This window comes from Oryzias latipes, chromosome 3 (assembly GCF_053564925.1).
Source record: "Oryzias latipes strain Hd-rR chromosome 3, Olatipes_Hd-rR_3.1".
Taxonomy (NCBI): Eukaryota; Metazoa; Chordata; class Actinopteri; order Beloniformes; family Adrianichthyidae; genus Oryzias; species Oryzias latipes.
The window spans coordinates 34,177,057-34,204,245 of NC_136239.1; the positions used below are offsets into that span (position 1 = coordinate 34,177,057).

At 38.2% G+C, this 27,189-nt stretch overlaps 1 protein-coding gene across 3 annotated transcripts in view; it reads right to left on the reverse strand.

Moving 5' to 3' along the window:
* adcy7 (adenylate cyclase 7) overlaps nt 1–27,189 on the reverse strand; it is a 59,945-nt gene that overhangs the window by 31,298 nt on the left and 1,458 nt on the right. For all 3 annotated transcript variants that reach the window (XM_011493651.4, XM_011493645.4, XM_078945320.1), the window contains exon 2: nt 212–906. In XM_011493651.4, the coding sequence (XP_011491953.1) occupies nt 212–376 (165 nt within the window). In that variant the 5' untranslated portion in view covers nt 377–906. The remainder of the gene's footprint in view (nt 1–211; nt 907–27,189) is intronic.

Below are 27,189 nucleotides of genomic sequence, written 5' to 3' on the forward strand. Positions count from 1 at the left end.
GTTTACATTTTCTTTTTAGAAAACATTTAGTTGTTGACCTTGACCCATGACTCAATAGAAAATGCTCCACCCTGTTGGATGGCTGAGGGAAAACTTTCACAGATCACTTCTAATCTGGTGAATAAATTTGTAAATACAAATCTGTTTTTGTGCAACTAAAACTTTTTTCGAAAAATAAACTAAACCCCAACTCAATTATTCTTAAACTCACCAGTCCAAGGGCAAAAAAGAGGATGAGCAGAGTTCCACAGGAGAGGATGGAGAGGCCCAGCAGGAGAACCAGCGGCTGATACTGGCTGATGCAGGAGAATTTGCGGTAGAGTGCCTCATTTTTGAGCTCCTGGTTGTTCAGCAGGTACTTTCCCTTGGTAGGCATGGCTAACACTTCTTACAGAGGCATTATGGGTTACAGACAGGGTAGAACTCGGTCTCTACAACTTTTTTTGTGATAGTGGACTAAACAGTGATGAAAAAAAGTCCAAAACTGGATTAAGGAACACATTGACAGTTCATGAGGACGAAGAGAAAGTTCATTTTTTTCTCCACAGTGGCATCTTGTTCGATTTTCCCCAGACTGCTTTGTTGTTGCTCTCCTCACTTGCTGTCCTTTCTTTCTGTCCTGCGCTCCTCTTCTCTCCTTGGCTGATTCTTTTGTGTCGTCTATCCCCTGTCTGGTGTTGGAAACCAGACCCGCTTCATCCTCCGCCAAATCCTGCCTTGCTCCTGTCAGTGGGTTAGAGTAATAAGCAAGGGGCTATGAGACACAGAGCAGGGGAGGGGATTATACGGAGGAGTAGGAGGGATATGGAGGAGGAGGTGGAAGGAAAAATGGAGCTGATGAGGGCCACAACAGAGGTCAAGTGTGATTCCAGCAGAAGGGGTCAGCTGCTGCAGTATCAGAAGCACCTGCAAAAAAAAGAACACATCAAAAAATAGAATTGGATGACTTTATACTCAAGCAAAACCATGTGTATTCAGGCTTTTGATGTGACTCAGCACTGTGAGAATGAAAAATATTTATCTGGGCTGCTCATGAGTGTAAGCTTATTCATAAATGGACCACACAATTACAGCAATCCATAAAGCATGGTCACCATTTGCTGGAGGATAAAAGCTCATAACCACAAAGCTACAATGCAACTTCACTGGCAATGGGAAAAGTCAATTTAATTCTATTAGATTGAAAATCTTTTTTTTTAATATTCTTTTAAAATATTCTTCTCAACAAGCATATTAAATTATAAAATAGATATATATGAATGTGGAGGTGCAGGTATGAGAAAACATAGACTGCAATCTTCAGCAAGAAAAGGGCCATTTAATCAAGTTTCTTACTGACCAAAAACCACTTAGAGCAGCCAAGTTCCCGAAAAAATACACTTCATTTATGTTGTTGTGGCCACTTATTTATAAAATGCACCTTTTAAATAGTTACAGCATTTGAATTATAAAACATATTTTTCTATTTAAAACAAATTTCCTTTTTTTTTACTTTTTGAAAGTTCCTTCCAAAATTAAACACTTCCTGTCTCAAATAAGATGCCACAGCATCTTATTTGAATTAAAAAATATAAAAAGTCAAACTTTCTGTCATTATGTCTTAATGCAAAAACAACATTGATGGGGAATGCTTTTTTTTATCTTTACATGTAACTGTAATTATATACTTTCACTTCGACTCTTAACGGCAAGTAGAAATTGTTGTGCAGCAGAAGATCTGAATGTGTTCCTTAAGTTTATTCTAAAAAAAAGAAAAAAGAAAACCCCTTCAACTTTATTTTGCTGTTATCTGACATGTCAAAAATCTAAAAATAAATGAACAAAACTCAATAAACTAAAACAAATGAACCAAAAACTACCAACCCATTATTTAGTCAAATTATTGGCATTTTTCTTAAAGACAAGGAGCCACAATTGATGGATAAAAGAGCTGCATGAGGCTCTGGAGCCTCCGGTTTAAATGATTGCATTTTTAGCACATGTGTATTCTTGACACATTAAATAAAAACCATAAAACCTGTCATTTACGCTTTATCCCATCGAGAACAAAGGATCCGCTTCAGGCTAAAACCTTTTTTTTTTTAAATTAATCTGGAACACGATGAAAGTTCTGCGCGCACATTATGGATGTCGAATGTTCTTCTCACTTTAAACAATTAAAGGCTTTCAGATGAACTGAAAGGGACTATAATTGATTTATTCATTACAGATGAAACAAGAGGAAACCAATAGAAAAAAGAGGAATGGATTCGATTATTGGAGACAAAATATACATTTAACTATGAAAAAGAAAAAAAATGTTTTTTAATTTTTCATACAATCATGTTTTCAGTTAATAGGACATTGATTCATACACTGCTGCCAGAAGTCTGCAGAAACGGTGAACTTTGCTCTACTGTCAATAAAAAACTCATTTCCTGAAATTGCTCTGTTCCTTTGTGTAACATGGCTTCATGTTTGTTCGACGCATCACAACAGTAAGGTGCTGTAAGAAGAGATCAAAGGAATAATGGAGCGGAGAACGATATAAGAGAGGGAAACGCTTACACACACACACACCTCGGTTTGTAATGCGGTGATAAAATACACTGTAATGACCGAACCAACGCTTCTTTACAACCACTTCTTTTTTTCCACTGATGATGCCGGACAGAATGCCTGCCATCCTATCGGGTCAGCCTCCAGATAACTCACCAATGACGGCCTAAAGGCAGTAAAAGCCCAACACTTGTATCAATAAAAACCACCTGGCCTGAAATGAGGAGGAGATGTTTAGTGGCTGGTTATGCGAGGGTATGGGTGCATTTATTCAACATACATCTTAAATCATGTTTCTGTTTCAGCCGCGACTTTGCCTGAATACAGCCGAGATAGCAACCCATGACCCCAATCAGGGCCAAACAGCTGGTGGTAGAATGGTTTGAATCGGGATGCTCATTTGAGTTATTGTAAAAATCTTTGTGAAGGGTGACCTAACCAGGAATACATGTCCTCTCTGGTAATTGTAAAATGTTTTGATATAAGATTTAAAAAGCAGTGGTAAAAATAGAAAGGCAAACACAAAGAAGAACACAGATTAGAACAGGGAAAAGTATTAATAAAGATTCAAATTATCATTAGAAGGGACAATATGTCACCTTATTTTGGATTTAACCAATTGAAATCATAACGGAAATTGTGCAATCTGAGAACAAAGTGTTCAATTTTTATTTTTCCCACCTGTAAATGTATGTTCCTCCTTAAAAAGCAGAGAAAATGTTCTTTGGGAAAGAATACCAAGCATCTTCCCACTATTCCACTGTGAAAATCATCCACTGCAAGCTGAAGCTCAGATGACTCAAGCACTTCCTTCTTAAGAGGTTTTTTGTCATCATTAGAGGACCATTTGACACTGCAGGAACTCTCATTTAGCAGATGTTGAATATCCAGGCCCAGACTGCACTTTCTACGCTTCCTCTCTAAAGTTACCATGGCAAAAAGGCAGAACCATCTGACCTGCGGTTACGTTTTGGCGCCGAGCTGGGAGAAGAGACAAATCTGTACGCATCAGTGGAGACTTTCAGAGGGCCTGACTGAAACTGTGCTGAACCGAGCGTTTCATAAAACAAGCTTGACAGTTAAAAGAATCGCATAACACCCATTCAGAGCTAAATCGTCTGAAAGCTGCCACTGATTAAAAGACAATGTCACTGTCTGCTTTTTTTTCTGCGTATTAGAATATCAAACAAATGAACAAGGGTTTAAGTGTTTGATAATTTATGTGACCTGGGGTTGGGGGTTATAAAGATAAACTATTTAGAAACACCACAGAATGAAACTAATGAACCAATGTAATTTTTTCTACTTTACAGTCTTTACTTTGAATTTTGAATTTTTTTTCAAAGAAATTATGAATTCAGGTAAGTATCCATTGTTTTCTGACTTTCAGCTAACAGTATCCGAGGATGTAGTTAGATAACCAGCGCTGCGCCCAGTTTAAGCCCTTTCACAGGGACAATGACAAAGCGGGCTTTTTCCAAAGCAAATGCCTTTGCTTCTATGGTTGGATTTGAGCGCTATTCAGAAGGGCTGAACCAAAAAAAGGGGCAAAAAGCGATCCATGTTAGAGTGCCGAACACAATTCGCAGCTGGCATTGCACAGGCTCAGGGTTAGAGGTGCTCGGATAGAGGAAAGACCACATTTCTGGTGCTTTAAACATGTTTTGTGGCATTTTTTTCTAATGATGGAGGACATTAAAATTGCATTTCTGAGTATTTTTATTCAATTCGTTGTGAATCAGGAGCAGACAAAAATTGCATTTTTAAAAAGAGTGTATTCATGACATCACAAGCTCCCTGCTCCGCTCCATCCTGATGCATACACTTGTAGACAACTCAATCCATGTAGGTCTTTGATTTCCTCGTCCGAGCTGGTATCTGGCTCAAAACTGTATGGCTGGTTGGCTCTAATGTTGCTTTGTTGCACTGGCAATGCTAGGTTGGATGTGGGAGGGGCTGCAAGCTAGCGGGAGAGTGTGTAAACAGAGAGCTCTCAGTTATGGGTGACGGCAAGAGGGGCAGGGTTGCTCCATGCCATCGGTCCTGCCCACTACTCAGAGGCAAACTTCCATTGAACTACTGCTGCTCTGCCGAAATAATTGACTTATTCATTCATCTTCTTAACCCGTTTTGTCCTTTTCGGGGTCACCGGGCTGCCGCAGCCTATCGCAGCGGACATCCTGGACAGGTCGCCAGTCTGCCAAAATTACGTCCTAATTTTTTGCTAAACGGCATAATCATAATTAAAAGAGCACTGGGAACACTTTTACTATACATCAGAAGATAATTGGACTGGGTCTTTAAACAGGTCATTGTGAGTGCTAATTAAAGTTAAAATGTTACTAAAGTCAATTTTAAAACTAAGTTTTAAGTCACTATGTTCAGCGGTGTTTAATTAGCATTTGGAACAGTCAAACCATGTTTGGATGAAAATAGTGAACACTTAAACAAGCCTTTCTATAAAGCAATGATAAAGCACGGATTAGATTCTGCTTCCCTTTATTTTTTCATTCCTTGTCCTTTCCTCCACATATGCTGTCTACTAGTATTAAATTAGCTCCTCTCACCAAGAGATATCTAACACTATTAACAGGATGCTATTTCTTCTGGGTTTGAGGCTTTAAATGCCACTGCTTATGATGAATACAGGAAGTGGAAGCAAGAGGACCATGGATGTTGGCTGTTTTTGCTCAAACGCTCTACATGTGCTTCCAAAGGCACACAGACAGAAGTGAGGCCATCAATTGTTATACTCGACACAAACAGCGCTTCCAACAAGAGTTTATTGATTTAAAGATCCACCGAATTTAAATCTAAACATATCATTCATGAGACAAATCCAATATTGAAATGGCCCTGATTGGATTAGCCCAACCCATTTCCTTCTCATGTGCCGTTTGGATATGAAAACACCTGCAGTCTCACAAAAGGAAAATGTTGCTTGCAGTGACCCTAGTCCTAATAACCTTAAAAGCTAGTTACACAAAAGGAGAAGTTTGGCTGAACTAGTCCAAATGCATCAAAGTTTCAACTATAATCTTTGTTTCAAATAGAAGAAATCAAGAGCTATTGAAAAAATCTTAAGGCATGATTCTGTGTTGAAGCCTAAAAAGAAATGGCACAAAATAAATAAGAAAGGATTTGGTTGCAAGCTGGCCTTGAAAGTAAACAGGCTTTCCACCAAACACAAGACAGATAAAATATAAAATACAAAAATAACAATTTGGCTATCTATCGATTTAAGAGAGACTTAACATTAACACTATAATACCGATCAAAGCGACAACATTAAAACCTGTCTGGAAACCCAGATAAAGACGAAAACACTTCACACAACTTTAACCTTCATACCTCCAAACGCCCCTTTTGCTGTTGTTAACATGATTTTGATTGTTGATGGTATAGACACACCTTTTGATGGAACATCTTTGACAACTGTTTGAAACAAGAATCGTTTCCATGCAGCAAGGTTGCTAGAGCCTATCCCAGCAACTGTTGGGCGAAGGCAGGGTGCACCCTGAAATTTCCTGGGCATTGAAGGGCCACACACTCACATGTCCACCTAGGAGTAATTTAGAGTTGCAAATTAAACTACAAAACATATTTTTGGTTTGTGGGAGGAAGCCGGAGTGCCCTGAGAAAACCCACCCATGGAAATGGTACACAGAAAGGACCCAGACGGGATTTGAACCAGAGCATTCAGGCTGTGACGCTAAAGCGGTAGCCACTGTTCCACCATGCAGCTTTCATTTTTTCATAGTTGGGTATAAAATCAAGCTACATTCTTTTCAAACTTTTTTTCTTCTTAAACTCTATCCATTGGCATATACAGATATCATCTTTTTGAACTTAATGCCTCATTAAAAAAGCGTCACAGTGCCTCCAATTTAACAGCAAACATGGTAGTTTCGTTTGGCTTGTGTTACTTAGTAAGCACTGCTTTGAACTGACCAAATAACACCATTTTCACCAAGAAAAGAAAAAAATGTGTGGCTCAGTGAGAAGGGTCATTGTTTCCAGTTATTATAGTGAGCCACATCCCTGTTTTGGGTTTCCTCACATTCCACACTCCACCCTGTAACACGGCAGCCAGACAGCCCTTTTGTGTGCACAGTGGTTCAGTCCACCAACACCACCAATGATAAAGCCATAAATAGTCCTTGGGACAACAAGCAGTACTCAAACGTAAATTATAAAATAATAATAATAAACAATAACCCCCAACATCTGCAGCTAAGGATGAGCCAACGCAAAACCTGAAGCAACCATGATCATGCAGCAGAAATACGTGACAATATAATCTGCTGTAACAAAGCTGTTCAAAGAGCCATCTTCAACATGTTTATGGAACAAACATTATTCATTCAGAATGAATAAAAACATCTTTATTTTTCAGGAAAAGAAATTCCCTTAAACACAAAGCTGCAAAAAACAGATTTTCAAGGTTGTGCATATACGAAAAGTATACAGACTTCCAATGTAAAAATATAAAGTATATGGAGCTGTTAGACCTGTGGTGCCCTCAACAGTTCTTCAAAGTGTTGAATCCTCATATGGCTTTTTACATTCAGTTATTTTATGAGCCAGTTCAGTCTGTTTTTTGTTCTCAGCAGTAAATTCATCCATAAAATCATGTGTACATGATATCATGAGGGTTTTTACATCACACAGAAAGAATTTTCATCCACTCTTGTTTCTTTGGTTCATTGAGCTTCGTGGTCATTCGTGTCTGCAAAGCCGTTTGGATTCACCTCTAAGGTGGACAGCTGATAAGGTGCCCCCCACCCATTTTAATTGGTGCAAGGAAGACATTTGTCATTTCTTCCGAATTTTATCCTCATCTTTCCTTAAAAAAACACTTTTGTTTTTCTCTAACGTGAGAAACTGCTGAAGACCAGATGATGATACCAAAAGCAAACAATCACGCTAATCTAACTGGTTTCTGGTTTCAAACTAAACTAAAATCTAAGACTTTGTCATTAAAAGAATTATGACCGTTAGGTATTTCAAATACAATATTTCAATATTCACCATTTATAACAAGGCAATGCAGCCAAAAATGTTACACTTGCTGATAGTCTTACGCACTGAAATCAAAAAAGGAAGACGAGAGGACAGAAAAAGAAAGCCTTTTTGCTTGTGCATACACAAAATGAGATGTGACTTGTCGCACTCTTATCTGCCCCACGCGTGATGTCTGAACCACATCCTCCTGCTTGGCTATTGCAGGATTTGTTCTCATATTTATAACACATGAAAAATGGTGCTGGTGATTTTTGAATTTACTTCAAGAGGGGATGTAGCAGAGTACACTAAGTAAATATAAATGTATTTGAAGTTCTTAAGCGTTATTGTTTTAATTATATAATATGAAAACATTTGGAAAATCCTGCATCTCAAAGTGATGAACTGGGTACTTTTAATTTAAATTGTGATTAAGTTAGCATTGTCTCTTTTATTCCTTGTACTTTTACCCCTGTAGGTTTCTGTTTATGACAGAAGATGTTCCCAGTTCCCACAAAGCTAAACCGGGAATTTAAAAAAACAATTTATCCTCAAAGCAGCTGATCCTCTGTTCAAATGCAAAAATGCATTAGTGTGAAATTAAAGTAAATCTTTTTGATTGAGGGGATTAACATTCCCGGGGTGAATCCATGTGCAGCATGTGATCTCAACTCCAGTAATATTTAATTTGGATGTTATATGTCTAATGATAAGTTTGTGGCTTTGTTCCAAGTTTTTTCCATTTAATATGCTTAACGCTGCAAATGCAGCCTATAAGGTCACTAGCAGGGGCATTGCAAACAAAAACATCAAACAGATGTTACATTACAGGAAAAGGGGCACAGCTACAGTAATCGTTTCTTTTAGAAACAACTAGATTTTTATTACGAATTTATAATGATAAAACTATCCCTTTGTATGTTTTTTTAATTTATTAGTCAGGCCGGGAGAGCAGTTCTTTAACAGTCAAACAACTCTGATAGCCTCTGGACAAAAACTAACATTTATTTACACCGGACCATCAAGACCGAACAATTTATTTTGTAATCTTTATGTAAGGTAACCAGTTTCTGACTTAGTCCATTGAGAATTCCAAAGCTGTGATCATGAAATGAAGCTTTGAGTTCAAAAACACTTAAATAAATCCAGTTTATTCCCATCCCTTGTACATCAGTATAACAATGATCAAAAATAGCAAGCTGTCGTATAAATGACTGGATATGTAAAACTGGATGATCTTGTGTGCAATTAAAGAGTACATGAAACATGCACATTTTCTAAAATAACTGTTTTGTACTGCAAGTTATTTTTTAATTTGCGTCCTTTTCGATGTATGGACTCTATTCGCTACAAAGATGACAAATAAGCACTACCACCTGTTCAGCCTGAAGATGTGGTCATTTATGTCTCTTGATTCAAGTACAAAACCAGACTTTCTCCAACTGCAACCAAAACACCCAATTCTCCAAAAACCAGAAAATAAATATGTGTACATACAGAGGATTGTAGACTGGTAACATGGCAACAATGTAAACGTTGATCAGCTGACCAGGAGTAACACGTTATCTCAACAAGTAGTATAAATTGTACTGTCGACTTCAGATTTGATGGCATTAATTCTTAGATCTGTTGCTGTTCCAACCATCAGTGCAAAAACTGCATGTGCATCCTTTCTCCCATGTTGCACATGGGAGAAAAAAACAGTGACTACAAGTGCTGTAAGTGCTGCATAGCACAGCGGTCTCTTCCAAGCCTTCAATTACAGTTGTGCAGCAATGCAGAGGTTAGACAGTGGGAGTGACGCATAAGAAGCACAGAAGGATCTCATTACCTCAAATGGCCTCTTATGGGCCATAGATGACTAGAGTAGATGGGTGCTGAGGATTTAACTAATGGCATCTTTGTATCTCCACCCTAAGTGTCTTCATTAGTCCTCTTAAAATGTGAATTCATGCCCCGCCATTCAGCTGTCACAATTTTCCCTTCCAGTGGCTGAACTCCACCTCTTTGAGGTGTTGCTTTTGCCACTTTCTTGCCCTCCTTGACAACAGCAGACACTTGAAATGAGCAAAGACTTACATATTTTGTTCAGACCATCTTACAGGATTCCAAGAATCGGCTCAGCCTCTACTCATCCCTTTAGCTTTTCCACTGAGGGCCAAGAATGTGCAGGTTTGCATCAATGCTACACAGTTTTATGCTGCGGCATTCCTTCTGTGGCTCAGTGGTAGGAAGGTTTTTGGCCGATGTGACTGAAGGCAAGGTTCCTCCTACGGAGCATCTGTCTGCTCTGCAGGATTTCTCAAAGGGAACAGCTTTGCAATTGAGTGTCTCTGCTGCCCCTCCCACTGATGAGTCAAAGTCTCATTCTGGTCTGCAAATATACAAACCCAACCAGGTGTGAGGAACCCATCCCATGCATGTAGTGGAGTGCAGCCAAAAAGAAAAAGGTCAGCCCCTTTTACTTCCAAATGGGTTGTAAATAATTAAACTGCACAATTTCATATTCTTGACCCCCCTTTGTTCAAGTTAATCTCACGTAATATTGAATACAAACTATTCAGATGAAAAATTATCATCTATAACTTTACACCATCAAAACAGATCAGCTTAGTCAGAGTGTGTCCAAAGTTCTGTGCATGAAGAAGATGGGGGCGCTCTAGAGGGGCTGCTTCTGGGAATATTAACAAAAGATCATTTTGGCTGTGATTTGTGGTGTGGTTTTTCTGTGGATTAAGTTCTTCCCACAGATCCCACTTAACCGGTCTGGAGTTTCATGCAAGAATCAACTTTATCTTGTGTCCACGGAATCGTTGTAATGCAGGTCAAGCAGAACCCTCTACGATCAGGATGGAGCCGGTGCATTAAGATTTGTTAGAATTTTTAGTTGGGAAGCATGTTACTCTGTGGATGACTTTTGTAGTTAAAAAAACAACAAAACAAAACAAAAAAAAAACAATTTGAATAAAAAAGAAAGTTCACAAACTCTGAAATGACTCCTGATTTAAAAAAATGGGTTTGAGTTCTAAGGCTAACTGGTTCATTACCAGATTATTTATCAGTGATAAATTAAGTGACCTGAGTTGCACATTGACAAGTGCGACTTCCTGCGTGTGCACACGTTGCATTCTGGGAACAGAATTCCCAAGAACAATCACATGTCCAGTGACATATGTATGTATGTATCAGAGGATGTTTGATTGGCCGTTCTGCATGTCAATCAAGTCACGTACTTCTCTGTGAGGATTTTAATTCGCTGACGGATTTTTTATAAACACATTTTTATTTTTTTGGTTATATATCTTTGCTGGCCTGCGATCTACCATATTGAGCACCCTTGGTCTAGCGTATCATGAAGTATTTGTGATAGTGATGAAAATGCTCACACTTTTGATGTATTTAGTCATTGGTAAGGTGAGAGTGCTGGCCCCTTACTGACTGCAAATACCACGCATGGGGTGTGAAGGTGATACCTAAGTTGCCTTTAGGGCACTTGTAATATCCCCACATAAACTAAACTCTGTCTAATTTCCCATTTTTCTAACAGTCAGACAAAGGAGCCCGAACTTATCACTTTAACAATACTAAAGGACAGTGCACAGGATTTGAGGGGTTAAAAAAAATGAAAAATCTGTATGACGTGCCGGCATCTCCCTTACTTTACCCTTGGTTTACCCTTGCGTGTTGTAAAAGTGTTAACAACAACCTGTCACCCGGAGCATGGCTGTAGAAAAACCTGAGAATGAACATTTGAACATTTCGTGTGGGCCACCTGCTTGCCCCATACAGGTTTGCCAATTCTCCACTCCACTGGCAACTACTGTCCCCAATCAGGAGTAAGCTTGTTTAAAGTCCACGCCCCTTCCACTGCAAGCCGTCTTCGGAGAATCTGTCAGTGAATGAAGTATTTGTGATGTTCAAAGTGGGGGCCAGCGGGCACCAGATGCTTTTTAACTGAGGCATCTGACTGACCAGTTTATGACTTGAATAACTTCAGATAAAGAAGAAATATCATTTAAAAAATTATCATTAGCAAGAACATGTTAAGAAAAAGGTATCAGAGAGTATCTATGGGATTTTGGCTTCTTGGAGCCAGCAGGTACTTCCTGTTTGGAACGCGAAGAGGGAGGGGTCGCTCATTCCAGTTTTTATATACAGTCAATGGTTCACACCAACCTTAGCAATGTAAATCTAAGGGGCAACTTCCAATAAAATATAAATCAATCCAATATTTAAATCTGCATAAATGCACATTTCAAATGCAAATTTGTACAACCATTTTCGGGCTCTACGTTCAAAACATGCAGCCATTGAAAGACCCTTCCTGCCTGTCCAGTGTAAACATCATGGGCAAAAACTGACTGCATTTAGCGCATTCTTGAACGCAAGTCACATACCCGGTGTGAACGTAACTTTAAGGCCCGTACACACCGGGACGAATTTCGCGCGCGATTTTCGCCGACGTTTAACGCCTCGTGACTAAACAAAGGGCACCAATGAGAGTGTGCACACCGACCCAAAAGAACGCCACGCGTCAAAGCGTCAAAAAAAAAAAAAAAACGCCTCGGGTTCATTTTTTCTTTTTGACGCATCGCGTCGAAATCTATTCAACCAATGAGAATGGAGCTTTTGCACACGTGTCTGGAGCCTCTGAAGTTACAATAAAACACAACTTGGGGGCACTCAAACACAAAACTGCCTTGCTGAGCACACATACCAGCGAAAAAGATAGACGCCAAGTAGCGTGCGTCTACACTGCCGCGAAGAAATAATGACGGACATTCTAAAATATCCCCGAACCAAACACCAGTTGGAGCAACTGGTGCTTGAAATATTCATGTTTTCTTTGTATGATTCAGACAAGCGCGTAAATACTTGCTCTCTTCTTCTGAGTGAAAAGCGACTTTAAGAAGCGTAAAGTTGCGCAGCGCCACCTTGTGTACAGGAGTATTTCTGTTTTACATTAAGCGCCATCTAATGTCAGGGAATGAAATTGCATGTTCACTCGGCTCAACGTCAGCGAAAATCGCCTGGGTGTGAACACAAAAAACGTGGCGAAAACCGCTGGCGAATAACGCCTGGCGAATATTCGTCCCGGTGTGAACAGGCCTTAACTTTAGGCTTAAGGCAGAAGCTAAAGACTAAGAGGGCACAGCGGCACCTACACTTCAAAAGTCCTAAGTCCTCTAGTTTGTCTAACTAGAGGAGTCCTGCTTTGAACAGAACTGCTCCACCATTAAAAAAATGTGCGTCAGCAAAAACAATGACCTTTTGGTCTGGTGGTTGGACTGAATTCACTTTAAAAGGGTTATGATGACAGTCAGCTGTTCGTGGACCTTACACAGGGTTTTTGTGTCCCACTCTGCTGCAAAAAGGGGAACTACAGATTAATATCATGTCTCAATACATTTTTACAAAAATAATCCTAATAATAAGAGGCACATATGACCGTCATCAAAAATTGGGTCGTGACAGGAAGTGGTGATGTGAACAGTGATCATTAAGTCTGTGACCTACTGACTCTCTGGCTGCCCAGTTTAAGTCTGAAATCTCCATTTATACTCAGCCTAGAGCTAAATGTTGAATGTTTGCCCTCTTTGTTGGAGGGCCTTTGCACATGAATCAATATAATGTGTGCATTTTCTGCATTAAATAAAAACAAAATAAGAGTAAAAGCCCCTCCACTTGTACATCTTCTCTATACCCTTGGTCCTGTGCAGGGTCTCAGGATGTTGCGGCCTTTTCCGGCAGTGTGAAAAGGCTCCAGGTCTCTAGTCCATTGTGGGACTTAAAACTAAGATACAACTCAGGGTAATTAATCAACCGATGGAAAATGTTTCTCAACTGTGAGAGAAAGCTGGAGTGCCTGGTGGGAAAACAGCCAAACTCTACACAGAAAGATCTGTCATAGTTGTTCCGTATCATGAGAGTAATCTGAACTTGTTAAAATCAGAGCTAGAAAATGACGAGGCTGAAAGCACCTATTATAAGCTGAAAAAAAGAGCTTTGGTTTCCACCTGCTAGTGGCAGACGGATAAAAAATAATGAATAAATGAAAATGAGTATCAATCATGGGAAAAAACACATGAATCTGCTCACCATCCACATTACTACATTCCATACAAAACGGTATTTTTTAAAACAATATAACTCAAAGTTACATTGAAAGGTTGACAGTAGCAGCTACTTTGTAGTGGATCTCTCAAAGTTGATAGACATTCCTATGATAGACATCCAGTATAGTGAAAATCCACAGCTATGGAATGATGTAGTAAGAATGTTCCTATAACACATACTGCTTTCACGGCCCACATGTTATGGCGTCGTTCTTTAGGCTGAAACCTATAATTAATAAAATAGTTACCCAGTACTTACCAAAGAACTATAATCAAGATTTTCTGTATGTTCCCTGTTATCCCTTGAGAATTTTTCACCTCTTAGTCCAACAATAATTGCATTGGTATACCCTAACTACAAAAGAGTACAACCATACTGTGATTACACACACGGAGTGTACTGTATTTTCAAAAGTTTTGTTGTTATGGGTCACACAGAGTTGTGTTCAGTGAGCCAACAAAGGGCAGCGGAGCAAAACCACATTAGTACTTAATACAAATCCTGGAGAAATATCAACTTTACCTTTTCCCTTTTTATTGCCTTTTTACTCAAATTATTTCTGAAATATGATTGTATTTAGTCTACTACTTTAGGAAACTTCAATTTCCTAATTTATGCATGTCATAGCGTTCTAAGTGTCAAAAACACAAATATGAAAAAACTATAAAAATAATTACTGGTGACTTTTTTGTAAAAAAAAATGTTTTTGTATAAAATGGTACAATCCTGAACTTTTGACTTAAGATTTTATAATTATCACCTTCCTTAAACAGCTACTGCTTTCTTTGAGACGTATTAACCACTACATTACTGTATATTCTTTATTCACAGTGCATTTTAAGGCATTTAACTTTAAGGATTCATTTCACTTTATTTAACTGAATAGCACCTGATGAGAAACTGGGGTTTTCTCGCAACACAGCTTCATCTGAAAGAGGAACAGAGATTTTTCAGCAGTGAGCATGAGTGAAGAAAACAAACCAAGTACATTTATTATGAAGATGAACAAATGTTTAAATTGTATTTAAACTTAATATATTCAAGATTTTAATTTCAAGTTCTGACATAGATCATCAATTAAAGTCATGCTTGAGGCGTTTTGTAAAATCATCTCATTGTTTTACTGCCTTGGTCATTTTCACTTACAATTTTAAAATCATAACAGCAAAGAAGCAAACAGGTTTTCAGCACTGAGAGCTCTTAAGTGAGGACAAACCATGTTCTGCAACATACACTTGATTGCACAGCATCTTACTTCCTTGACAACCATGACTCATTTCCCCAACTACTCTGCAAGGACGGCATCAAAAAAGGGAACCTGTAGACACTGCAGTTCCTCACACATGAACGCTTTTAGCAGGATACACCCTTCCTAGTTGCTTAGATCTTGAGCTTTGAAAAGCGAAAAAAGTGAAAATAAAAGATATAAAAGGCACTTACAATAGATATCACCAGATGAATCATAATGACCAAGCTGGAAAGTGTTTAGTAAATATGATCAATTAGTAAAGTATTTTAGGAGGATGACTCATCCAGGATGACCACTACACTCGTCTCAAAATGACAAATATGTCTGTGTGTGCGAACACAAAAAGCTATTCAATCATAACTACCAGGTTTGCTATCGAGAGGATTAGATGCGTCTGAAAAGACTCCAACTTCCTTCATAACACCAAGCTTGCCACTTTGTGTGGAGCTGTTCAAGTAAAAAAAAAAAAGAACCATTTTTCAAAGTGTTCTTCAGGTTTGTGAAGCCTTTACATCAAAAAACAAGATTAGAATATACTTTATCAGCTTCAGCATCCTTCCTTCTGCCCAAATTCTCCTTGAAATAGGTCAATAAGTCGTTGTAACTCAGACTATGAAGTAAAAAATTTCCTAAGTAAACTGCTTTTCCCTGCTTTGTAATTTAACAGCAAAGTCAGCAGTTGAATAGTGCAAGACAGCGCATGGTCAAACTTAGCCAATACTACCGGTACTTAATAAGTGCTTTGTCTAATGTTTAATGTGTTGGTTGGTAAATCATAATTTGCTTTCTTTGAACTCTGGAATTGGTAATTCCAAAAAATAACTTTCCAGTCATTTTAACACCACAACATTCTGCTCAAAACATAAAAACTGGTTAAATGATACTTTGTAACACGCTTTTTCTGGTTTGATTGTGGGAAAACCTTGACGACCTTCTGTTGACGTGAGGTCAACATGTAAACAATTATCAGACTTTGTGGAAGCCTGTTAGTTATTTTTGTGTTTATATCTGCACTCCTGTGTTTCTCAAGGACGTTTGCTTCAGCATTTGACTCAAAATTCACTGTGGCAAAAACAGAAATCAGTCTGGAGCCTCCATCGCTGAAAAAGTAGGAAGTTAGAAATGTCAGCGTCAAGAAAGTCTCTAAAGCTTTGTGGTAAGAAAGAGCTATTTGTGTTCGAGCCAAAGTTTAGATGGTAAACTAAAACTAATTTCAACGATGGGACAAGATTTGAAAAGGAAGTCTGAAAGGCTGGCAGTGGCTACAAGGTGGAGGCAAAGTAACACTACATGGTTTGGAAAAGGGTGAAAGAAAAGAGAAATGGAACAGATCCAGATAAAAATTCTAAAAGGTTTTGGCTTTTTGGAAATTGCTAGATTTTCAACAGGTGAAGTGTTTTATACAGCAGTGTTTCCCAACCCTGGTCTCTGTGGAACACTGTCCTGCATTTTTCTATCCAACCCCGATCAAACACACCTGCCTTTGATGTCATTGTCGGGCTTCTGCAAAACCTGGCGATGAGCTGAATAAGGGCAACATGGAAAACATGCAGGACGTTGTTTTCATGACAACCAGAGCTGGGAAACACCGTACGATATGTTAAGACAGACCAAAAGAAAAACTGTAACCAGCTAACAATATTAAATACCCACTCCTTGAAGTTTTCCTTTTTTATTGAAATGTTTTTAACATGTTCTTGTCCTGTGGTATTTTTCTGATGATGGAAGACATTTATTAAGAAATTTAAGCTTAAAATTGTATTTTTGTGTATTTCTATAAATAAAAATTAAGAATAAGGATAAGATGAAAAAGTTTGCAAAAGATTGCATTTGTGACATAGAATAGGCGCCGGGTCAAAAGCTCCCTTCTGATGCACCCACTTGCAGACAATTAGATCCTCTTTGTTTTCTTCGTCCAAGCTGGAATCTGGCCACAAACTGGATAGCTCCAATATTTGCTCGTCATTGTTGTTGCACCGGTGATGTTAAGTTGGGGGTGTGAGGGGCTTTAAGCTAGTGGGAGAGCATGTTAACTAAGAGCTCTCAGCAACAGGAAATGGAAGGGATGCGGGGTTGCTCCATATGGTCTCGCCCAAAGCTCAGAGGTAAATCTCTAATGAACTACTGCTGCTCTGCAGAAACTATGTCAGAGAAAATGACAGTTTTTTTCAGATTTTGCCTAAAAATAGCATAATCATATTAAAAGACCACTGGGTATGCTTTTGATTTAGATCAAAAGATTTGGACTATTTGTCACAGGATGCATTTAAAAAAAAAGGCAGTAAACATGTGAACATCAATAACGAAAAGTATGGACAGCATGCTTTACACATTTTTTATCTAAATCTTTTTATCTTTTAGACCCTGAAAAGACAAGATGCACATTAAAATTTCCAGCAAGAAAACCAAAATAACGTTCAAGTTTAAATACACTGCAAGCTCGCCTACTTTTGATTACAGGGATATCCAAATGAATGGGTGCATTTCATAAAGCTATTGACCTGCAGATTGCTGCAAATTCATCTTTCTATTCAGTGACTTCAGTTAGCACAGGTAAGCCTTTCATTCCTGCAGCCTGCTCTGAAACGCTGCGTTTCGATGGCCCCTCTCCAGATGGGGTGCTTTCATTGGCATTACATAATGTCCTTGAACAACAACACGCAAAACACACCGATAGCGAACTGGGGAGAGAGCAGGACACCCACACATTTGCACCATCCACACTCCAACACGCAATCACAGGAGGCAAGCCTCGGCTTTGGACTGGCTGCAGGACTTTTCAACCTGGCAGCTGATCAAGCAGTTGGACTCACAAGGTCCTTTCATATACATCGGTTTGACTTCAGGCATTTCATCAGCAACACGTTATGTAATGCCAGCAAATCATAAAGGACAAAAGCACGCTTCAGTGGTCTAAATATCTGATTAATATCATCTTCTCTTATAAACGAATGATACGCAAACAAATACCTTTGCTAATAGAATGATGAAGGCTGCTAAGTGCAGGGTGTGGGTGGGTACATTGTCCAGGAAATGCACCAATTTGACAAAAAGGATGAAGAGGTCCCTCGATGATAGCGCTCTTAGTCGACCCATCTCAGATGCATTGATCCTTTCCCAAACAGCATTTGTTTAGAAGCCAAAGGCTTTTCTTGTCCCTCAGGGGCTCTCTTGGCTTTAAATGTGAAAAACGGTAACTAAAAATGCAACAAAAATGAATAATGAAAGCAAACATTTCATTGAGAATCTTCACAAAGCTGCAGAACACAATGAGTCTGCTCAATTTCATGTGGTCTCTATGTCCTCGAGCTTTGATCAGACTTTAACCTTTTTTAAAACCATAAAAACATTCATTCAAAATAAAAAAAACACATTTGTTAGTTTATTTAATTTAAGAGCTGCTGTGCATCATCATCTCTTCTGGAGAAGTCACACGATGCATTGGTCACAGGATTAATCAGCATGTTTGTACTGGAAATATCATCATGCAAAAAAAAAAGCACACATACACACAAAAATACCAGCTGCAGGCAGCTTTGTTTTGTTTTGTTGCTCTTCTGTTTCTTTCAAATCTTCATATGTTCAGTTGAATGTAAAGAAATGTGACAAATAGCCCAAAGAGGCTGTACTGATAGTGACCCTTCTCTACGCTATAGCTCAGATAAACCATTGATTTCAATATAATGCTTGAAGGTAAAAACCCACATGAGCTGTGGGACTATTACTAGAAAAAATGATCCACCAGGAAGTCTCTGAGCAATAACAACACACAACCACGCAGTTTTTCCTCGTAGCAAAGATCCAACAAGAAACTTTGCTTTGTTTATAAGTAAATGGCGTTCAAGCTGGCAATTCTCATCAAAGTGCATCAAGGTGTTTGATTAAAATGGATATATAACCTAAAATATTTTCACTATTTAGATCTGCAAACTCTGCAATGATAATAATAAAGTTATTTGTTTAAGGTCTCATTCTACTCTAAATATTTTCAACCATGTGTCTGGGGCGTTTTGTTTATGACAAAGGATAAACTTATAGCAGCAAGAAAACATTCCCTATTTATCTTCATTTTAAACTTCAAAATTACATTTTTTTTTCAGACAAACTTACTACCTAACATGTCAAGTACAAGTTTTTGGAGATATTTCTACATTTCAAAGTTAAAAAAAAAAAAGAACAGTAAATAAATGTATAAGGTTAACCATCAGCTGTAGCATTTTGTAAACATCCGTGTTTTGTTTCAGGTCATTGACTGTATAAGAGATTTGGACTGAGTAAGAGTAAGTGTGATGTCATTGAAAATGGAATACATCCGGCTCCAATGAAATGAAGTCAATTCGGTCACAAATCTTTCGAGGTAAGAACGCTGCCATGTTGGATCCATTTTACTTTTAGTGTGCCAGTGCAGTCAGGTTTTTATATTTTAACAATCCAAAATATGACATTTACATTCGTAATCTTTGTTGTGCTTTTTGTAGCTCATAATGAAACTCATAGCATCAGATGCTCTCACTTTGCTGATACTTAATACCTATTATGTCAACTACAAGTTTTTGGAGATATTGCTACATTTCAAACTATACGGTTAACCATCAGCTGTAGCATTTTGTAAACATCCATGTTTGGTTTCAGGTCATTGACTGTATATGAGAGCTGGACCGAGGGACTGTGAACGTCTAGATAACGGCTTACTTCTTGCTCCAACAAAATGAAGTCAATTCGGTTGCAATGCTATTGCGATAAGGACACCGCCATGTTGGATTGGTCCGAGTTGTTCCAAGGAACCAATCTCGCTAATCAGGAGTGAACTTGGAAGTCCACAGTCCTACCACTTGAAAGAGGGCTCAGGAGTATCTGTCAGTCAAAGGTTCAACGTGGGATCATATTTTTACTGAGGCATCTGATTGGCCAGTTCATAACTTGACTAGCTTGCATCACAGAAAAAAAATATCATTAAAAAAAGGGATTATCAAGAATATGTTTAGAAAAATAATGTTTATTTCTCTAACAAAGGCTATGGGATTTTGGCTTAGTGAAGCCATTAGGTACTTCCTGTTTGAAATGCCAAGGAGGGGAGGGATCTACCAGTCCAGTTCTGATATACAGTCAATGTTTCAGGTGAGTTGGGGTTTTTTTTGTTTGATATGAGGTGTGACTGGAGCAACCACTGACAGATTTCTATTTATGTCCACAAACTCACGCTCACACGCTGCAAACTCTTGAGCCGAGGTTCCACCCAGACTGTTCTAGTAATGTACCAGTTGTTATCTGTGAGTATCAGCATAGTAGGAGGGCTCAGTGCTGTGCTATCTATTATTGTATTTACACAACGTACCACCAACACAGAGCAGTCATCACGACGGACAAAGACATAAAAAGACCACACGGCTCTGACATTTTGAATTGCCCTCCTGTCTTGCTGCATGAGAATAAACGACTTTTTATGTTCAGATATTACATGGAGATAGATTCATCATGACTGCATATGCCAGCAACGTCTGCAAGATCTATTTCAGTTTCAATCTGCAGACAGTTTTTCTAAAAATAGGAAATTTACATTTATAGCCATTTGTTTTTGCAGCTCACAATGAAACTCAGAGAATCATACTCTCCTCACTTCTGCACCCAGAGCAGATTTCAAACCTGACTAACTTGCAAAGCAGAGAGCATGGACAAAAATTGCTCAATTTTGACAGGATGAAGTTTTGTCAGTGTGTGTATCATTTAAATTCAGGATGAATGCCTTCTTCATTGGTGTATTAACTTATTTCTCATCTGACTGACATGTTATGTTTGTTCTCTGCTATTTCAGCACATCTTCAGCAGTATCGTCCCTCCTCCTCGTACCAGCCTTTTACTCCAGCTTTCTGATGGAAATGGTCAGACGTGTTTAAAGGAAAACAAAGACACCCGTGGATCTAATTGTCTACAAGTGGATGCATCAGAATGGAGCGGAGCAAGGACCTTGTGGCCCGCCGATTGTAAACGCTAAATGGCATATACTTATATGTCAGAAGGCTTAAAGCGCTTTACAGTCACAAGCGACCCAAAAAAATTAGAAGTTGATAAGTTCTGCATTGGTTCGCTGGCTGCATGGCAAGCCAGATGGACCAAAAACTGCTTGGAAATAAGTTAAATTCTGTGACATATCAACATTCTGGCTTGACTTATACTGGTTCTTTTAAAACCAACAATACAACTTTCCTTTAAAAATGTGTGCACATCAGTTAACTGGTAAAGAATTTTTACAACCAGTTCACAATCTTAAGAAAAACACTTTTTTTTTCCCTTTTGGGTACAAACCAAAGATTATATTGCATAAAAAAAACAATAAAATAAAACCTGTTCCATCAGAATTTAAGATAATTTAATACATTTTGAGATCCTAATTTAAATAAATAAAATGTAGTTTTTTTTAAAGAATCCAAGAATCCAATAGCACTCAGTAATTGATGTGACAAATAGAATTTGGAAATTATATGCTATATAAAAGTAAAAAAATTGCATTATTAAAGACAAATGCATTTTAATTAGATCATATATATCACTACTTAAATTATGAATTTGGAGTTTTTTTCGATTGTTTCAAAAGTTTACAAACCACTAAAAACTAGCAGACAGCAACTTAGTTAATCGTCCCCCTGCAGCAGTTGCTGGTTTAAAATATCATCTCGGTTTAGCAGCAGGAATTCACATGTTTGCAGCCTGGTATTTCACACCGTCAAAGGCCCACAGCGATAACAAAAACAAGTATTTAGCATAAAGCAAAATAAAAAAGCGCTTACACACAGATTCCAGTGATTAGTTTAAACACAGAGGCCTCATCTCCCACAGATTTAATGACGTCAGAGACAGAAACGTTGAACCTTATATAGGAGTTTAGAGCCGGGCCCAGCAGATCCTGTTCGTTTCTGTTATTTTGATGCAGCATGGGATCCTTTTGTGATTTCTCCACACAATGTGGGGGGAAATCCTGGGAATAAAAGATGAGCAGAAGCAGCACCCAAACAAACGGCTGTGTTCTCCACCACTAATTTCACAACCAGTCACACTTGGATGAGCCATGACTTTAGATGCACTTTCAATGGATCAAAGAGTCTTATGAAAAGAGGAAAAAAAAAAGTTTGGTGGCTTTATGACAAAACACAACTTGCATCCCTGGTTTAAAGACTAACAGGTAAGCACAGGTAAAATAGTCATTTTTACGCCAGTTGGAGCAAGTGGTGGGAAATACAAATAGTGTCAGAATGACAGTATAAGTGATCGCCAGAGGGAAATATATAGCGAAAGTATATATATGTATAGCGTATATGTGATCTTTTTATCTGGACGAGGTAAGTCCTTCTTTACCTCAGGCTTCAAGCCTGGTAAATTGTTCAGTAAAAGACAGAGCGAAGATGAGACAGAGACAGATAAGAGGCTGTGAGTGGATGAAAGCATTTGAGAAACATAATGAAGTCTACTAAGACTTGAGCAACCCCCACTATGCGTGTAGAGGAAGCTGGAAACACGTAGTCGGCTCTTTTCTACTACAAAGTAAAAGACCACACGCAACTCAGTAGAAAAAGTAGAAAAGTTAAATATTCCTGACACAACATATGTAAGAACTAGAACTGTCAAGTAAAAATTTGAATTGGGATTAACCCCTGCATGCCTGACTTTATTTCCAATTATATGGAAAAATATATTCACTTGTAAACTAAGTGGAGTATTGGATTTAACTGCACATTTTTAGCAACATACAATGTGTAGGCGTTAATCCCATGTCAACCATAGTTAACTTAATATTATTTTGCATATTTATTGTGTGTTTTTAGACGTTTATTAAGCCTATTATAAGTTTTTAACTTGCATACTACATTGGGAAAAAAATGAGGTTATGAACCAAAAGTTTTTATTTTTATATTACATATCAGAAATATGAATGACAAACATGCTTAAAAGCATAAAATATGGAAACGCTTGAAATTTTACACTGGCCATTATAAATTGAATAAAAGATTACATGGTAAATAAAAACAATCTAAAATGGCTCAAAACAACAAAGCCCTGACAAAATCAACTTGCACACTTAAATATTTGAGTGTTGGAACTCCCATTGGATGAAATTACAAAACATGTAATAATGAATTCATATGTCAAATATAAAAATAAGCCTTTAAAAAAACGTAAAGAAAGGAGAAGCTACCACATCATGTCTTTAAGACCCCATTAATAGTGCTCTTTTGGGAAAAAAAAAAAATCGCTTGATTCAAATCGACGCAGTCCATAGTGACCCAATTCAAAGTGAAGCACAAAAGTGCTGCTAATGTGTGCTCATCCATAGTGTGTTTTGCAGTTGTAGAGCCAAAAAAAAGAGGGGATGAATCTTCTGATGCCAAATGCAGGAAAAACAAGATAACAGTCTACTGTGCTACACATAACTTTGTGGTTCAGGTCTTTTCTACGTAGACAGACTAGTTAACCCGCTTTGAGATGACCGAACACTTTTAACTTTCAAGATCAATCTGGATCCGGTGACCCCGAAATGGATTCAGTATAGGTTCTGAAGATGGATGGATGGTTGGATGGATGGATGGGTGAACCAGAGCTGAGCATGGATGTAAACCTGAGCTTGTTTGCTGAAGAAACAGGAGACAAACTCTGAAACTTCTAGTTCTTTTTTTTTTTTTTTTTATTTCCAACATGCTTTGTCACACAGGCATGCACGGATGCATGGAAAGACAATGAATTCCACCATTTACTGTTCAAAATGTTAACTTAGTGAAAGTTTTTATGAGCCCTGTTAACTTTGAAAATTAATATAAATGCAGCAGAAAGATTTGCTGTTAAAGCGGTTTTCTTTTTAAAACAAAACAAAAAGCTCTCCTGCTGTTTTTCTATGTGCGACTTACACGGAATTTAAAAACAGGAAAACTCCTACCAACGAGGAACATTTAGGTTAATAAATCAAAAAAAGGTCTCGCAAAATAATTGGAAACATTTTTTTTTTTTTTCATCAGATTTACTTTCAATGTTCTTAAAAAACTTGCTTTGTGTAAAATTTGTGAAAGTGTTGTCCGGCTGCACAGGGAAACAGGTCAAAGCAGATATTGAAAGTGCTGCAGGAAGAGAACGTCTGTGCCTCGCAGCCTCACTCACAAAGGGTGTCAACTACTTCTGAAGAAAATGTGCAAGAAGCTACTTTTGCATTTCCTGTGGAGGTTCCCCCCACTTCCTGCCATAGCTGAGTGCAGACCTGCCGGTGTACTGTAAGCATGTGAGCAGAAGTAGAACAAAAAAACAAAAAAGCAACAACACTATCGACTATGAAGAGGTTTCTTTTAACTAAAACCAAATTCACTAAACAACACTTTACTCACCAGCATAGAAAAGAACAGATTAGTCACTGAGCAACAACAGAAGGATAAAAAGAATGACTAACTTTAATCCACACGTGAAATAATTCTGTTGTCTTCACTGCATCACCATTAATTAAGAGACAGAAGATAAAAGTGTTATAAAGCAGCAAGTTTGTCACTTTAATCCCAAACCCGCGTGACGAGGGTAACTATTTAATTTCCAAAAATATTTACAATCACCAGGATAGCTCTGCGTTTATCCAAACAGATCCAGGTTTCACATGGATAAGGTAAAAGATATGAAAGATCATCTTTTTCTTTTCCTTTCGGCTTTTCCCTATTGCCACAGAGTATCAGCTCCCTTCATTTAAGCCCGTCTTCTGCATCCTCTACTCTAACACCAGCGTCATGTCCTCTCCTCTCCTTCTTCCTCCAACAGAAGTCCAGTTTCCATCGGCACCCTGTCGGTGAACAGCACAGATGGCATTGTTAACCGTTGTTAACCCGGGCCTTGGCCGATACAGTATGGATATCATAGGCCGGATTTGCATAACTGGCAAAACTGGCAAAGAGTTTACGTCAGATGTCTTTCCTGATGCACCCCTCTATTTATCCAGGCTTGAGACTGGAAAAATCAGACCCTGGCTTGGGCCCCCCTCGCGGCAACATTCGAAATATTAAACATCATAAATTATGTTTTTCTTTGTGTTTGCTTGATTCTTATTCAAAACACTTCAATAAGCATGACCACAAAATTTTAATACAGACTAGAATTCTAAAACACTAGATGAAAGCTACCGATATAAAAATAAAAAATGAAGTTGAGAATGTGTTAGATTAGGGAATTACAGCAGGTTTCAAGGTGAGAATTATAATGTTCTGCCAAAATTATCAAGCGACTTTAGAGCCATACAACTAAACTGGTGCGATACCAACTGGACAGGTGCATAATTTTAACAAAGATTTGCCACTGAAACAGAAAGATACCACACAACATATTCCAATAAAACCCTCTCCTGACACTTCTCATCTTCATGGTTTTGATTCTAGGTTGTCTACGCTTTTAATATCTTGATTAAGCCCTCTTCTGACTCTACTATGCTGCAGAAGAAATGCAATCTGATCAGATCAGCCGACATTTTCCAGTTCCTCAGTGGAGCTCTTAATTCTAATTCCTTATCCTAAGTTGACAGAAAAAGGACAGTGATGTTATGCTGCTGCAACCACTTTCATTCTTCACCCTGATGTGTATTCAGAGTGAAAAGTGCTTAAATATTTTGGGGTGTTTTTTGTGTTAAATCGATCTTTTCCCCAATTTTATTGAGTCACAAGTCCAGTTTTGTCCAATAAAAATTTGTTTATTGTTTTTTTAAATATCCATTGCAAGTCCCGAATGTGTGGGAATGTAAGCGCATGATATGGAATAATCAATACAGCTCAGTTCAATATAAGAATTCAGGCCAAAATGCACCAAACTGCCGCAAACCGATTAACTGATTAGATATTTGCATTTAGATGCAGTTGATAGACATATATGCATATGTGTAAATAAATACAGTGTACTGTGTTCATGCTGACACAGAGACTGCAGCTCTACAGCTCCCTTGGGATTTGGACGAATCTGGAGAGCAAACAGGTGCAACAGCCTGTGGGAATGTCTTTCCTGTTCCTTTAATTAGGAAAAAAAAGACTCTAAACATGGTGCTAATTACTGGGAGAAAAAAATATTGGTTTCAAATTTTACTGTAAACACATCCTCATCAATAAATGGACAATGGTAATGCTTTTTAGAGATGGAACTCTTACTGGCCTTCAGTCTGGGAAAAATTAGAAAGCCAAATAACTAAGAGTTCATCATTCCATAGGGAGAATAGTTATTAACAAGTGGAAAACATTCAAGAAAGTTACCAATATTCCCAGAGGCAAACATCCAAAGCATGGTCACGCCAAGGTCAGAACGAGAAAAAGCAACATTTGGAGCTTTACAAACAAGTTTTAAAAGTTAAAGAAAAGAAGAGAAAGTCTCTGACATGAACAGCTCCTCCTAAAGGATTGCAATAAGTACCGGTAAGGATCTTTTATTTAAAAAAAAAAAAAAGGAAAAATATCCTTGATAGTTTTGAAAAACAAAAGCTGCAACTGAATAAAACTCAGGACAATTTTCCTTTAGACAAACAAAGCCAAGGAAGCTAAAAAAAACATGACATCATGAGTACAAAACACCTCAAACTAATTGCTCTGCAGCAGTCCTTCATGTTCTCTCTTGAATCTCTCGCCAACAAACTCCCCTGAAATAGCTTAAACCCTCTGAAGCTGCTTTTCTACACGGCCAGCTCACACGGTCTTACAAAGGGAAAATGAAAACACAAAACAACTCCACCACCAGTTATTAAAAGACTTCTCACGAAGCAAAAATGAAGCAAAGTAGACTCTGGCGTCACTCTGAACGCTCTTAGTTGGAGGCTTTTCTCTGCATGCGTGTTTAGACTGCGTTATCCTCAACAGATGGTCCCTGTTTGGATCCACCAAAGTGTAAAATTAATATCATAGTGTGCACAATTCCAACAAGGTTCCCTCGTGTCAAAATGAGGATCATTACTGCATCAGAAACAAACGATAGATGCCGATGTTCATGTGACGAGGTGCACTGTAGCTTTTCAGGAGAGGGTCTCAGTTTCAAAACACTATCCCGATCCAATAGGTGAAACAAAACTTCTGCGGTTTTCATTTTTTGCACAAAGACAGGGTGTTTGGATTTAGCTTTTGATGCTAGATGGGGAACAAAAAGTACTTTCTAAACTGCATAGCAAGAACTGACAAAGGGATTTGTCATTTAATCATCAATATCTCTCATGTTTATGAATTGTCTGTCTGTTGTGCTCATGCAGAATCTGACATTAAGACTCCACATGCGCTCAACTTAAACCCTTGATTTAACAC